Source organism: Corythoichthys intestinalis, chromosome 3 (genome assembly GCF_030265065.1).
Source record: "Corythoichthys intestinalis isolate RoL2023-P3 chromosome 3, ASM3026506v1, whole genome shotgun sequence".
Lineage (NCBI taxonomy): Eukaryota > Metazoa > Chordata > Actinopteri > Syngnathiformes > Syngnathidae > Corythoichthys > Corythoichthys intestinalis.
In genome coordinates, this window is record NC_080397.1 from 2,646,197 (window position 1) to 2,662,310 (window position 16,114).

Consider the following 16,114-nt stretch of genomic DNA (forward strand, 5'->3'; position numbering starts at 1 on the left):
GCTGTATATATTTTTGTTTTCTATCAAAACGATTTATTGTATAGTAATATATATAGATTGTTATCGTTTTTACAATGTATTATCACGAAATTGGTGATTACTCATAGTAACAAATGCTTTATGCTCTCAATTTCCCCACAGGTCCATCAAATTCTGTCTGAGTTCAGGCTGCAGAAGGACGAGCTGGAAGTGATCATGAAGAGGATGCGGCGCGAAATGGAAAAAGGCTTGCGTTTGGAGACGCATGAGGAGGCCAGCGTCAAAATGCTGCCCACTTATGTTTGCTCCACACCCGAGGGATCAGGTAGCCTTCCCTCACATATGGTCAAGTACTCCTCAACTGTGTCTTTTGACGTGTAGTATGTGTTGGAACAGAGGTGGGCGACTTCCTGGCTCTGGATTTAGGGGGCACTAATTTCCGCGTAATGCTGGTTAAGGTGGGAGCGGACGAGGAAAGAAGTTGGAAAGTGGAGACCATGAATCAGATGTATTCCATTCCTGAGGATGCCATGACAGGAACGGCCGAGATGGTGAGGATTTTGTCGAGATGTTTCACTTTTTCGCAACACTGCTCACTTCCTGTTTTGGGGTGGGACAATAGATCACGTTTATATCGATATGGGGATACATCACGATACTTTGTATCCCAATCAGAGGCGGGTTGAGTAGCCAAAGATTTTACTCAAGTAAGAGTAGCATTTCTTCTAAACAATATTATTCAAGTAAAAGTAGTCTTCCCCCAAAAAAATGTACCGGTACTTAATTACAAGTAAAGAAGTATTTGTTGAAAAGAATACTCAAGTAATGAGTTTTGAGTAACTGCTTACAATGTCTGATTTTTAAAAAATAATGGTATATTTTTTTTCTCTCAGCACAACTTCATCTATATGAACTGTTATTATTATACAATACTATAACCTATTACATGATCATATTAGGCCAAAAAGATACAAAAATAAACAAACTCAGACTAGAACAAAACTATGAAAAATCACCCGTCCAAAGAGCATGAGTGCCCTGTAGTGGAGAAAAAACACTGTCACTTCTGACTGTTATGATCAATGTTCCCTAAAAATTTTCATGTGTCTGAGCAGACACACAAGCTCCCCAGCTCCTTGAGCACACTGAGGACCACTGCGAGCAACATTAGATGTGCACGCTGTGGCCACACATCAGTATCACGCCTGTTCAAAACTTTGGATCATAGCAAATTACATGGCTTATTACAGTTTTTCTCAATTGCTTTGGTACCTGTGTCGGATCAGAATTGAAATTCTCCAAACTACTTGTTCAATCCTCACAACATGTCGCACAAGTAGCAAAACAACATGCATGACCTGCAAAAGCCATTTTTTTGTGCAAAATAAAGTGTCTATCGTTCAAAATTAAATTTCTGTGTTAATGAACATGTCAGTGCTGTCAGAATGACAAGTCCTTGTTTCATTGTGTACAGACAAGGCAGTCAAATTGCTTTGTCATGCTCTCAATACAACTTTGGTAGAAAGCTCTCATGTCAAAGATGGTTTACGTAAGTCTTGATGAAAATTGCAAGTTACACCTTTGTATGTGAGATATTTATTGCAAGAGACTGGTCAAGATACAGTTTACGCTTTTACTGTGTTTACAATGTCTTGACAGACCATGTCATTGCGATACAGAGACATGCAAAAGACAGCACTGAGTATCACAAAAAAAAAAAAAAAAAAAAAGCTAAATGAGAAATGTGAACATAAGACATTCAACACAACTACTGTATACCTTGAGTGCTGTTGCCCCCCCCCCCCCCCCCATTCTTTTTACACATATTGACTGTTGGGCCACAAATTTTCATCCACATCACAATGGCTGTCCTCTATACAGCGTGGAGAGAATCTTCTTGAATGCCTTATCCAGCCTCTGCAGGCATCTGCTGTGATGTCTCTGCATGCTGCATTCATGGCACCCAGGAGAATCATCTTAGTGTGAAGCTGGCGATCATACACTTGCCATCTCTATGTGGGGGGAAATTCTTCTATGGGATGGAGGAATGGGAAGTATGGTCGGAAGAACTCCATTTCCATTCTGTTGTGCGTTGCAAACCATTCCCTGGTTATGTTGATGTGGTGGAAACTCACATTGTCCCAAACTATTACAAATTTTGACTGGTAAATAAGTTAGGTAAAATAAGTAACGAAAAGGCTTGGAAATAAGCACACATATAGGCTATTCTGACAACATGCTAATGCATTTTGCATGTAAAGACTTATGCAATGAACTTATGACTAAATGTTTTGGGTGGTGAGACTATTCAATAGAGACCCATAATAATCAATTTTGACCATCATGACAGATGCAGCTGATAATATAGGACACAGCAGAGAAGGGTTAGTATTGGGGTTGGGTGTATGAATATATATAGTATAACTTGTTCAAAGAAATAAGAAACTGCTTTTTTGATGCGCACTAATAACGTGAGGATTGAACAAGTCTGATCAGAGAAATGTAGTAAAGCAATTGAGGAAAAACTGTTATATAATTGATTTGGCCCACTTAAAATGAAAAATAAAATAATAATAATCTCGTTCATGAGACGATCACCTTCACCATCTTCAGCACCAGAGTCTTCCACCAGAGTACCGTAATTTCTGGACTATAAAGCGGCCAAAATCCACAATATTTTAGAAATATATCCAGATATATGCCATTCCTGACTATAAGCCACAGGTGTCCATATCTTAACATTGGATATTCACATAGATGCTACATCAAAATATTTGATTGATCAAAATTATATTTATTAACCGGATAAACAAACATCATCATCACCAACACATGTTGTCTGAATGCCTAAAAACAAACTAACTTTATAAAAACAGGTCACTACATTTGCAAAGATATATAATCCACTTTACCTTCCAAACTTGAAGGGAATGAAGTCCTCTTAAAAGTGTTTAATAGCGCTAACCCTTACATAGCAGCTTTGATGTAGAATACTGTAGTAATAAAGTCTTCCGAATGCTAGTTGAAAACGGCTAATCAACGCTAGCATCGCTTTCCCTTGCCATAGCAAGTAGTGGATGCCCATCCATTTAAAATTGTTCTTTTGTAACAACATTTAGTATCAGATGGAGCCATATTCATCTATAAAATTATGAGATTTTGATAGTTGTTTCACTGATACCAATTTTTGGCCCTGATATGGATACCGATACCTGGCTGTGCAGTATCGGCCAATACTGATACCATACCGATACCACTTTGTTTGAAATGTAAAATTGTCCGATATGCATGTGTGATACATCATTGGAAAGCTTAAAATCTCAATTTTCTGGGGGAAGAAAATTTTTGAACAGGAGGGCATTAAAAAAAAAAAAAATGTTAAACAGCAAAACCCTAACTGGAGGCGAGAGCACGCAAGAGCAGAATTAAAGACGCCACGATTTTAATGAGATATTGTCGCGTACTTACCTTGTTTCGATCCAAAAACTCCATGTAGCATGTATCACCGAGTGTCAAGACACAGCTGTGAATAGCCACAGCCGGATTTTGGGGGGATTTTATGGGTGAAGCATGGTGACATAACAAGGGTCGCCATGCAGAAATCGCAGACATCAAGGAGTGGTCGAGATGTTCCTTTTCATATATTTACTGTTTTAAACATTATTTTTGAATTTTTCTTCTTTGGATCGATTATTTATCATTTAACAAATCGGGGAAAATGCGGCAGTAACAAAAAAATACAATTAAGCGATAATTATGAGGTAGATATCCGTGACTTTTTTACAGACGCCAAATTTTCATTGTGACTTATTTTGTTTAAAAGTTTAAAATATGCGATTGAATAATTTTTTAATGTTGTATTATTTTTTTAAACTAAATAGTAGACATCAATTAATGATTCTAAGCTAAAAATGACAGACATTTCGACTATTACATATGATTGCTTACCTTCTTTTTATGGCTAGGTCGAAACAAAAGCGGTTGCTCGACGTCTGTAAACGGGGGTTTTCAGGGTAAAACGGGCAAATTAAAAACGGGCTTAATCCGCCAGTCTTGTCTGTGTTTTCCGCCGTATCGAAAATCATACCGAACTGTGACTATATATATATATAAATATATAAATATGTATGACTTCTGCTCCGAGACCCCCAATTTGGCCAAATTTCAAAATTGTCCTATATGCATGTGTATTACATCACAAGAACAGCAAAACAGCAAAACCCTACCTAGAGGTGAGAGCACGCGAGAGCAGAATTACAGACACCATGACTTTAACGAGATATTATCGCGTACTTACCTTGTTTCGATCCAAAAACTTCATGTAGCATGTATCACTTTGAAACTTTTTTTTCTCCTTAATTTTTATTTGTTTGGATCGATTATTTATCATCTAAAATATTGAGGAAAATGCGCCAGTAACGAAAAAAATAAAATTAAGTGATAATTATGAGGTAGATATCCGTGACATTTTAACAGACGTCAATTTTTTCATTGTGACGTAATTTGTTTAAAAGTTTAAAATATGCAAGTGAATAATTTTTTAAAGTCGTTTTTTTTTTTTTTTCCAAACGAAATGTTAGACATCAATTCTTTTATAGAGGAGTGCAAAGCAGAAACTGCTTTTTCAGCCTCGTCTGTGTTTTATATATATATATATATATATATATATATATATATATATATGTGAATCCAGTAGAACATTTTATTGCATACCTGGTATGGGTTACAATAGTTAAATAAACATTTGGCTCTCAAAGGCCAAAATAGTGCTAAATTCTTGAAATTAAATATGTATAATACTAGCCCAACAGTAAGAAGGTAAAAATACAATGAATAAATAATTAATAAACTTTTTTAAACCCTGAATTTTGTTTCTCAAAGGCCAAACAGTGCAAGTTACATGAAATTATAAATGATAATAACTGACCACAGCATCCTGTCTCTCTATTAGCCTCCCTCTCTGTGCATCAGCAGCAACACACACTTAGCCCCATAGCTTGGCTCACTTTGCTTCCTTTTACAGCACTTTTGAATAGGCTTGCCACCCTTCCTTTGAAATAAGGAACCGTTCCGAATTGGGAATTAAAATTTGCATTCCGTTTTAAACCAATAAGGAATATATAGAAATAGATACATTTCTATGCATTATTGGGGTTTTAGGGATGTCCCTTTTGTTTCGTCGCCTGTACGGCTTTGGGCACGAGGGGAGCGTCCCTAATTTCTATTTTTAAAAGGTGGCAACCCTACTTTTGAAATAGGTATCAAATTACTGCAGCATTTCTTTCCAGTAAAAGACAATTAAAGAGATTGTTGCTACGGTCCAGCCACCTTTCTCTGGATAGCAGTCCTGCTGTTGCAGCCTTAAATTGTTTGCGTTCTTTCACATGTTTTGTCTTCAAATGTTTTATCAGGTATTGAAACTGGCCGATTTAACTCCACCTCTCCAAACTTTCAGGTCGTAAATCTTGCATGCAGCCATTGTACGCGACGAAGATTATAGAGTGAAATATTTACAGACATTTTCCTCTGGTACTTTGTTTTTCCTCCATATGAAAAAGCTGCCCCGGCATTGGCTAAGAGCGGCTATTGGCCCGCTCTCACCGGTTTGGAGCAGGCAAATAGCGATAGCTGCTCGGCATTCAAAGTGATCACGTGTCATCACACAACAGAGTGTAGTGAGCATCAGGAGAAAAAAAGGCTGTAGTCAAGTTTTATAATACTGGACTGGTAAATGGTATCGGCGCCCTCTTTGTTGGTACTCGCCGATACCGATATCACCATTTTAGGTCAGTTAGATCAGTCCCCCCCTGCTGATATCGGCGCATCTTTAGATTTTGAGTAAGTCTGACGAGATTCTGGCAAGCTTTATCGGTGCTAGTGTAGCGGCTGATCCATAAATAAGACGCTTCCTTATAATAGCTGCAGGGTGAAAATGGAGAAAACAATAGAGGTTTATAGTCCAAAAAATACGGTAACTGTTCAATTGAGAGCATAACTAAGCAATCTGACTGTCTTGTCTGTACATAATGAAACAAGGACTTGTCATTCTGACAGCACCGACATGTTCATTGACAGAGAAATGTAATTTTGAGCGATAGACTAAGCACAGAAAAATGCTTTTGTAGGTAATCCATGTTGTTTTGCTACTTGAGTGACGTGTTTTGAGAAATACACAAACTGTTTTGAGAATTTCAATTCTGATCTGAGAAACGTATCAGAGCAATTAAGAAAAACTAATAAATGTGATAATGAACAACCACAATGGGAGTATATCAAATCCCCACATTAAAACTGTTCAGACGATAAGGACACTCAAGTTTCTTATTCACTGTGTCTAAGCAGCTATACAGGACAGGTTAAAAAAAAAGAAAAGAAAAATCTCACACAGTTTCACCACTTGTTCTTCTATTCTAGTTTCTTCTATACTCTGACAGCCTCTCTGTATTAGTTTTTTTCAACTGATTTGGTACGTTTCTCAGATCAGAAATGAAATTCTCAAAACGAAGTATTTTGCACAGAAAACTAGCTTTTGCAAGTAATCCATGTTGTTTTGCTACTTGTGTGACATGTCGTGAGGATTAAACAAGTGGTTTTGAGAATTTCAATTTTGATCTGAAAAACGTACCAATACAATGAGAAAAACTTTACTGGCAAAACACCTGTTGTTGATTTACGTAGTTACGTTGCAAAATGGTACAGAAAACAATTTTGTTGGTCTGATTAACTTGATTATATCAGTTCTATAATTTGATAATTTGCTTCACTAAATCACTTTTCACTCTTTTTTTTTTCTCCGCACCCACTCAGGTCATGTACCTCAAAGTTATATCTAAACATGGCGTAGTAAGCCACCAATGGGAGCATCGTGTTGCTGTATCGAATGCACCAATAGAAGTGTCGCTCCTGGTGACCCTACAATAGGTTTCTAATTGTATTTTGTACGCTGCAGAGATGTCTTGTGGGCTGCATATTTGTAAGTATTGCCCTATTGCGCACGCGTGCAGCTTAGAGGGAACATGTGTTAAAGTAGAGTCATGTGGTTGTTGTTGTGTATTGGTGAAACTGAGACCACCGTCACCATCTCTGTGCAAAAATAAAGTCACTATGTACAAAGAGGAAAAATGTAATGACTGTAGTGTAGCCCAAAGCAGCGGAGTGAGAGTTGTGTTACGTCTTCACAAATCTACTCAAGTAAAAGTCAAAAGTATTGCATGGTAAAACTACTCTAAGAAGTACATTTTTCTCAAATAAATGGAATTGAGTAAATGCATTACTAGTACCAGTCTCTGATCCCAATAGGTTCCTGCTAAGAACCGATATATTGCTTTAAAATAATACCACTGTTTAATAAAGGAACCAACAGGTTGTGAGCCAACTTTTCTACTAGAAAAGTGTCTACTCATTGGCTACCATTGACGGAGTCAGGCAAAATTAATTACTAGTTGCATCGTTGATTGATTTCCTGACCCGTGTATCAGTAATTGTCGTACTGTGAGATCATTATTATCGCAAGCCTCTTATCGCAAATTGTATCGGGAGGTACCAAGAGGTTCCCAACCATATTACTGTTGTTGTCCTCTCATTTACAGCTGTTTGACTACATTGCAGAATGCATGTCCAACTTTTTAGACCAGCACAACATCAAGCACAAAAAGCTTCCTCTGGGTTTTACATTTTCCTTCCCGGTGCGCCACGAGGACATTGACAAAGTAGCATTCCGTCTCAATAACTCTTTTCACTTGTTGTTCAGTAGGGTTACAGCCTCTTGTGTACCTGCAGGGAATCCTACTCAACTGGACTAAAGGTTTCAAGGCTTCTGGTGCTGAAGGGAATAATGTTGTGGGTTTGCTAAGAGATGCTATCAAAAGAAGAGGGGTATGTATGCATCAAAGCAAACAGGATAATAATGTGAAATAATAACATATGCTCATTGTGTTTGCAATGTTGTATATTACGTTTCTTCAAACCATCTTTGTCGTAGGCCACATTTATTAATGTGTGTCTGTCAACGAGGGCTGTCCTAATTAATTGACTAACTGACAAATAATGGATTGGAAAATAAAATCAACAACTATTTTGATAGGCAATTAATTGTTTACAGACACTGTTGACCGGAAAAGAAAGTCAAATCCCTTTTTTTCAGCCAGTTTATGGCAAATATTCTTTTATTTATTTATTTATTTATTTACAGTGGTACCTCTACATACGAATTTAATTCGTTCCAGGACCTTGTTTGTAAGTCGAAATGGTCGTATGTCGAGCAGGATTTTCCCATAGGAATACATTATAATTCCATTAATTCGTTCCAAAGCCTAAAAACATACACTAAATTCTTAATAAATACTGCTGGCACTGTTACAAATGGCAATTAAACATAGAAAAACAAATAAGTTATAAATAAATAATTCAGAATAATATAAGAAGAAGAAGAAGAATTAATAATTATTCCTGAAAATAATGTAACGAATCGGATTCTAATATGGCGGACACTTTTTACTGTCCCTGAACGCACCGCGAAGGTGACGTCTCCAGTGAGATAGGTCGGTGCGGTAGAGATAATACTTTCGTTTTCCTGAGAGCAGTCAACTGCTTAAGACAATGAGCGTTTTGTGTTGGATAAGTTCTTAAATAAATGATAAAAACGTGACAAAGCTGGCGATTTCCTTGGCAATGTTACCACAATAATAATTGTCACCTTAACTTATAAATAGTGGCGAACGGTGGTCATAAGAGGACCATGGAGCTGTATTGTTGAGCCGGTTCAGGGACGCGCACCCCAAGCTCATATTTTTCTATAACTTGCATCTTCATTTCAAAGGTAAGCATCACTTTTTTCCTTGTTTCTCCAACTGTATCAACTTTTTTTGAAAACTGTGTTGATTTCTCACATAAGAAAATCCACCGTGGGTTCGTTTGCAGTGCTGTCATGTCGTTGTATTTCGAGCAACTCGTCGGATGTAGAAACAAATGGCGGCTCAAATTTTACGTCGGATGTCGAAAAGATCGTGTGTCGAAGTGATCGTATGTAGAGGTACCACTGTATTTATTTATTTATTTATTTATTTATTATTTAATTATACTTTTTAACAATATAAACAAGGTTAAAAAAGTATAGAATCTCTTTTTAAAATGTAAATGTAATTATTTGTTTTTAATTAAAAAAGTGTAAAAATGTTTTATTACAAAAGGCAAAGACTGTAAAAATTCTTGTTTTTTGTTATATTATTTTATATGTATTTATTTTTAATTTGTTAGATCGTTTTATTAAAAAACAAAAAATGGAGAACAACAGGTATTCTCTTTATATTTTTATTTTTATTTATTTATTTATTTTTAATAAAAGGACAAAAACAGTAAACATTCTGTGAATCACATGATTGCCTTCGTATGCCAGTCAAAAATAAGTGCTGGGCCAGATCTGGCCCCCGTGTCTTGAGTTTGCAACCTGTGCCTTAGATGTCAGAATTTTAAAAATCATAACCATTTTATCCATTCAAATTTGAAAAATAATGGGACTTTATTCATTGTTGAATAATTTTGCCCTGATAGACATAAGGGGATTTTAAGGGGGGGCCAGGCCCCCCAGATGGCAGAACAGTGTCATTGCATGAAATTGGCTTTCTTATATATATATATATATATATATATATATATATATATATATTGTTTTTAATTACTACATTTATTAGGATCATGGAAGCTTCCACTTGGGGAAAATGTATACATACAGTATATCCTGTATATACATAATATAATAAAAATATACAGTACTGTGCAAAAGTTTTAGGCTTTTGCACAGTACTATATATATATATATATATACATATATATATATATATATATATATATATATATATATATATATATATATATATATATATATACACACACAGTACATATACATATATATATATACTGTATATAATGTATATATATACTGTATATATATATGGGTCAAAATTACTTTTCGAACAGATCATGTGACTAGCATCTTAGACGGTCATTTGCTTTGCATATAATTTTCACAAAAAAAAAAAAAAAAAAAAAAAAGAATTAGGGGACAGCAATTTTATTTTTCAAATGTTTTTTTTTCTTTGAAAATATTTTTTGGGGATTGAAACAACTTTTTTGGGATTGAATGATTTGGACACAAATGTCCTACCCATAATATGGCCCGAACACAAAAAGGATTGCTTCAACTTTTTCAATTAAAAATTAAGTGTTCAAATGCAAATTTTTCAATCTCAAATATTTTTTCGCATTCAAAAACGTTTTCTATGATTGATTTTTTTTTTTTGATTGAAGTGATTTTTCTTTTTGAAAATATATGTTTTTGAGGCAACTTTTTTGATTGAATAGTAAAGACAAAAACGTCCTAGCTAAAATGTGGCCCAAACACAATTCAACATTGCTTCAATCAAAGAAGTTGCTTCAATCAAAATAAACTTGACTCCATCCATCCATTGAAAAAAAAAATTTCAAAGAAAAATAGCTTTCACGTGAATTTTTTGAGTTTCAAATTTATTTTTGCATTCAAACACATTTTTTTTTTCTTGATTGAAGTGACTTTTTTTTAAATTGAAAATATATATTTTGATTGAAGCAACTTTTTTTTTTTTTATTGAAGCCATTTCTTATTAATTGAATAATAAAGACACAAATCTACCTCCATATGGCTCCGCCCAGGGGATTCAATTTTTGACTGGGTTAACTACATTGGCACGACACCAGCGGGGCTATCATATTCAATGGATGACGATCTTGGCGAAAAGTATTGCCTAAGCAGCCTGATTTAGAATTCCCCTCAAGAACGATGGGAAACAAAAAAGCCCTGATTGTCAACTTATTGTTATAAATATTCTTGTAAGTTCATTTTATTGCTGACACTGCGTTTCGGGGTCATTAACATGTTGTGCCCACCCCCGCCCCAAAAGTCAAACTCCACCTATGCTTATAGAATTTTTGCTTTACAGTTTAGCAATTTAAAAAAAAGATAAGATTTGACATCATGCAGGTAAATTTTGCATCTGCTTGCGCCACCAGTATTTTTTTTCATTTTAAAAATATATGTCACACAAATATGTGGATAGTCAGTCAGATAGATGTGGATGTCTGTCCACTGCAACACCATTCAAATTGCAAGTCAACACTAACTGAGTTTGTCAATGACTACTGTCTTCTTACACTTCTTACTGTTTGATGCCATTCAGGATATTGAGATGGATGTCGTCGCCATGGTAAATGACACAGTGGCAACCATGATTTCATGCTACTACGAGGACCGCAGCTGTGAAGTGGGGATGATTGTCGGTAAGAAATAATGACACAAAACCAGTCCGTAAACAATCTAATCCACTTTATTTACTAGGTACAGGTTGCAATGCCTGTTACATGGAAGAGATGAGGACGGTGGAGTTGGCGGAAGGCGAGGAGGGCCGCATGTGCGTCAACACCGAGTGGGGGGCGTTCGGAGATAATGGCGAGCTGGAAGAGTTCAGGCTGGAGTACGATAGAGTGGTGGATGAGAACTCGGTCAATCCTGGACAGCAGCTGTGAGTGTTATCTCGTAAATACATATATATATATATATATATATATATATATATATATATATATATATATATATATATATATATATATATATATATACAGTGGGGAGAACAAGTATTTGATACACTGCCAATGGGAAAACCCATCCAGCATTCGGCAACTGTAGCTGACCGGTGTCATCGGCGGGCCTGCCTGGGGCCCGTGGGATCTGGGGTGGGGTTTGTTGTCCCCTGCTGGGGGCGTGGTTGTCCCCTGGTCTCCGGCGCTTGGCGTGGTGCCCGTTCGGGGATGCAGGGTGGGTGCCCAGGGGGTGGGGGCGCTTGGGTTAGTCTGGGGCGGGGGGTGGTCGGGGCCCTGGTGCTTCTCTCGCCCTGCAGCCAGTGGTTTTGGCAGGCGGGGCTCATGCACGCTTCCTTTTGCACTGTAAATATCTTTCACCTCTGGCACCTACACACTCATGCATGTCTTCGGGGGGAGTCTGAACTGGGCCAGTCCTGGGCCGTCTCCCCCTTGATTTTAATGCATCATATACATCGAGGATGAGGGGGGGCATCTTGGCGTTTTCCGGCTCCTGCCTTCCCCTTTCTTTTCTCCTCCTTGGGCTCGGCGCAGGTAGCTGGCAAGGCCCCGGTGGGTCAGCGGTGTGTCACCCACCCCGATTGGGGAGCCTGTCCTGCCTCGTACGTAGTGGGCTGTGGGGGTCCCTCGGTGTGCTGCTTCGGCTGGGGGGGTTGCGGGGGTGGCTGGTGGGCCGGGTGGGCGGGCGGTGGTTGGGGCATGCGTAGGCGGCGGTGGGGCGTCCCTTCATCCCTTCCCTGAAAGCCAGTTAATGGTGGTGCGAATGCTCCGGGGGACCACCCTGGATCCCGGGGGGATGACCCCCCACCCCAAAAAATTTATATCTATGAGCTATAGCTTATACATTAACATGAGTCCACAGCTACAGAGTTGTGAGGTTGATGTCCTAACCACTCGTTCACTTTGTCCATAAAAATATTTACAACATCAAACGAAAAGAGCGGATAGCATTTAAAAAAGAAATCTGTTAGAGTTTTGTTCTGATGAGTCAGTATGTGTTCCAGCCCATCAAATTTTGTTCGTCACAGATTGTTTTTATTACTTAACACAACTAGCCATATGCTTTGTAAAAACAAATATAATTGTTTTAAATAAACATACTCATCATTCTTACTGTATTTCTTTCATATTTCTTTCTATGTCATTGTTTGATTTTTTATTTGTTTTAGAAAACAAGCTGATATCTAAAAAACTGGCATCAATTTTGTATTCCACACCTAAAAAAACAGCTGCCTAACCCAACAAAAATGATGTTCCCCACTGTAATTGGTCTGTTCTCTTACAGTGACACATTTAATCTTTGGCAGTGTTCTTTTTTAGGGCTCACCCGACGCTCATCTGAGTTGGTTGCTGAGCTACCGGTTGCACTTGCTTAAGGGTGTTTATAGACGGTCGTGGGCCTCACACGTCAGCGGCCGGCCCTCGGGCGAGGCTGTCAGATTAATGAGCTGGCCGCAGAGCCAGTAGGCTTAATGGGTTGTTTACCTTGGCCACCGGACAACCGCTAAGGCCAGATTCACTCGGGCCTCTCCGGCACTCCGACTGTTTGTTCTTTTGTCACCCCGCAGCTTTGAGAAGCTGATCAGCGGCAAGTACATGGGCGAGCTGGCGAGGCTGGTCATGATGAAGCTGGTCAACGAGAACCTGCTGTTCAATGGCGAGGCCTCAGAGATGCTGAAGAAACGCAGCAGCTTCGAGACCAGGCACGTCTCGCAGGTGGAAAGGTGAGTATGCTGTAAGGATGCAACAATACTCGGTTTTGTATTGAACCATTCGATACGCCCTCTTCAATTCAATACGCAAAAACATTCGATCCAAATGAAAAGCTCCCAAAATGTATTTTCCGAATGTATTTTTGTCGTCTCTCTCGCTAAAATGTCCGGTGCAGCTTTGCCTTGAAAAAACAAACTCTGCCGCTAGCAGCCCCCCTTCACGACTCCTCCCCCAAACAGCCTGAAAGGTGGGAGGTGTGGCGCACAAGGATCAGTGCTTGTGAAGAAAAACAGAAACTTAAGGAGGCGGAATGCCAGCTTAAGTGTCGTTCAGATCTGTTGTTTGGCAGCATTTTGGGTGGCTGATATGCTATCCCTACTCGTACATATTTAACAAAGACTGTCTTTACGGATACGTACAACAAAGTCTACTACTACTACTACTAACAACCTCGTTTTGACAATAGACGGCTGGACACCATGGGACGACACTGAGAGATATCTCACGGTTACATGATGAAGAATGAGTGCCAGATTAAGAGAACTGTACTTCATTCTGTTTATGAAAGTTGATAGTCAAATGCTGGTGTTGTGCAGTAATGAGCAAACGTGACTTCTTTTTTAATGGAAGTTAAGCAAGCCAAATCAATCCATACTAGTGACTATAGATAATGCTGCAAATATTGTTAATTCAGTACGTACGGTAGTTTTAGTTTAAGGCATGACAGAGTTTAGTTTGTCACTAGGTAAGGTAGCATGCTCCCCCTTTGGGATGCTTCTGCTAGGAGAGAGTAAGTGTTTTTTTTGTTTTTTTGTTTTTTTTTTTTGTTGTTTTTTTTTTTCTTTCCGTTTTTTTGTCTTGGTTTGTTTGGTTTTCTTCTCTTGTCTTTTGGTTTTGTGGGGTCCTTTTTAGGTGTACTTTGGGATGGGGGGCCCAGAGTGGGTTGGGCTCTTCAGCACGGGGAGGATGGCACATATCTCCTTCTGTTTGCATATGGCATTTATCACAGGCCTCATCAGATTTATTTTTTCCCAATATCACTCATCCCTTGCAATGGCTAACATCAGGCTAGGCGGAGATGTGAAATTTGTGAGCTGGAATTGCAAAGGCCTAAACAATCCTATTAAACGGAGTAAGATTTTGCATCACTTAGGCCAACTTAATGCTCATGTTGTTTATCTACAGGAGACACACCTTAGAAACACAGACGCCTTCAGATTGCGACGTAATTGGGTTGGCCAGATATTTCTTTCCTCTTTTACCAGTAGAGCAAGAGGGGTGGCTGTACTTTTGCATAAAAACATTCCGTTTGTTCATACTAAAACCATTTCAGACTCTACTGGCAGGTTCATTATAGTAATCGGCCACATTTATGAAGTTAAGGTTGTCTTTGTCAATATATATGCGCCAAATTGGGATGACGAGGGTTTTTTTAAACAGATTTTTTCAATGTTACCTGATTTGGCAGAATATAAATTAGTGCTGGGCGGTGATTTTAACTGTTGGCTAGATCCCTCATTAGATCGGTCCTCTTTGAATTTAGTGCCACAGTCGAGATCAAGTAAAATAATTGGAGCCTTTATGGATGAGTTTAATGTCTCGGATCCTTGGCGTTTTTTCAATCCGTATAAAAAAGAATACTCCTTTTTTTCGCATGTCCATCGGACTTTTACTCGAATTGATTTTTTCTTAATAGATAACTCTTTGCTTACTGCTGCCTCTGGCTGTAAATATGACGCAATAACTCTATCCGACCACTCCGTAGTTTCTATGAAGATATACTTTCGTAAATTCATAAATGCACGTCCACCTTGGCGCCTCAATACCCAACTCTTACTTGACATGAACTTTGTTGAGCATATGACCGAGCGATTGAATTTTTTCTTTCAAGTTAACAGAACTCCGGGTATCTCAGCTACGTTAGTATGGGAATCAATGAAGGCATTTATGAGGGGGGAAATCATTTCATATGAAGCACATCAAAAGAGAACAACCATAACAAAGCTGACAAAACTTTCTCGAAATATAGCAGCGTTGGATGCTCAGTATGCCGTTTCTAAATTGCCTGAGACTTACAGAGAGCGGATGGCTCTTCAAGCGGAATACGATTCCATTTCTTCACAACAAACTATTAGGCTCTTACTGCTTTCAAGGTCTAAATTTTATGAACAGGGAGATAAAGCTAATAAGCTTTTAGCTCACCAGTTACGTCAAAGGTCATCCTCTCAGTTAATTTCACGAGTGGAGACTGACTCGGGAATTACATCAGATCCCTTAGAAATAAATAAAACATTTTTAGAGTTTTATAAATTACTGTATACATCGGATCACTCTTTTGGGCCTGAACAATTAGAGCAGTTTTTTAGCAAAATACCGCTCCCAGTCCTGAATTATACTTTGAGAGAGGAGCTGGAACGCCCTATTACCGGACCTGAACTGGAAAAGGCAGTGAAATCCTTACAGAGCGGCAGAAGCCCTGGTTTAGATGGTTTCCCGAGTGAATTTTATAAAACGTTTTGGAAGCCATTAGCTCCATATTTGCTGGAAGTGTTTACGGAGTCCTTTGAGCTTGGTGTACTCCCCCAAACATTAAACCAGGCATGTATCTCCCTGATTCTTAAGAAGGGCTAAGACCCAGTAAAGTGCAACTCTTATCGCCCTCTTAGCCTGTTGAATGTAGATTTTAAAATTCTGTCTAAATTATTGGCTCTTCGTCTAGAGGGTGTACTGCCATTGATTATCTCTCAAGACCAGACTGGTTTCATTCGTGAGAGACACTCTTTTTTTAACCTTA

The 16,114-nt window shown here is 38.3% G+C and overlaps 1 protein-coding gene across 1 annotated transcript in view; it reads left to right on the forward strand.

The window, feature by feature from the left end:
- LOC130913039 (hexokinase-4-like) overlaps positions 1 to 16,114 on the forward strand; it is a 196,063-nt gene that overhangs the window by 163,748 nt on the left and 16,201 nt on the right. The window contains exons 5-11 of the mRNA XM_057831303.1: positions 142 to 304; positions 376 to 530; positions 7,569 to 7,688; positions 7,759 to 7,854; positions 11,190 to 11,289; positions 11,348 to 11,531; positions 13,176 to 13,331. Coding sequence (XP_057687286.1) covers positions 142 to 304; positions 376 to 530; positions 7,569 to 7,688; positions 7,759 to 7,854; positions 11,190 to 11,289; positions 11,348 to 11,531; positions 13,176 to 13,331 — 974 coding nt within the window. The remainder of the gene's footprint in view (positions 1 to 141; positions 305 to 375; positions 531 to 7,568; positions 7,689 to 7,758; positions 7,855 to 11,189; positions 11,290 to 11,347; positions 11,532 to 13,175; positions 13,332 to 16,114) is intronic.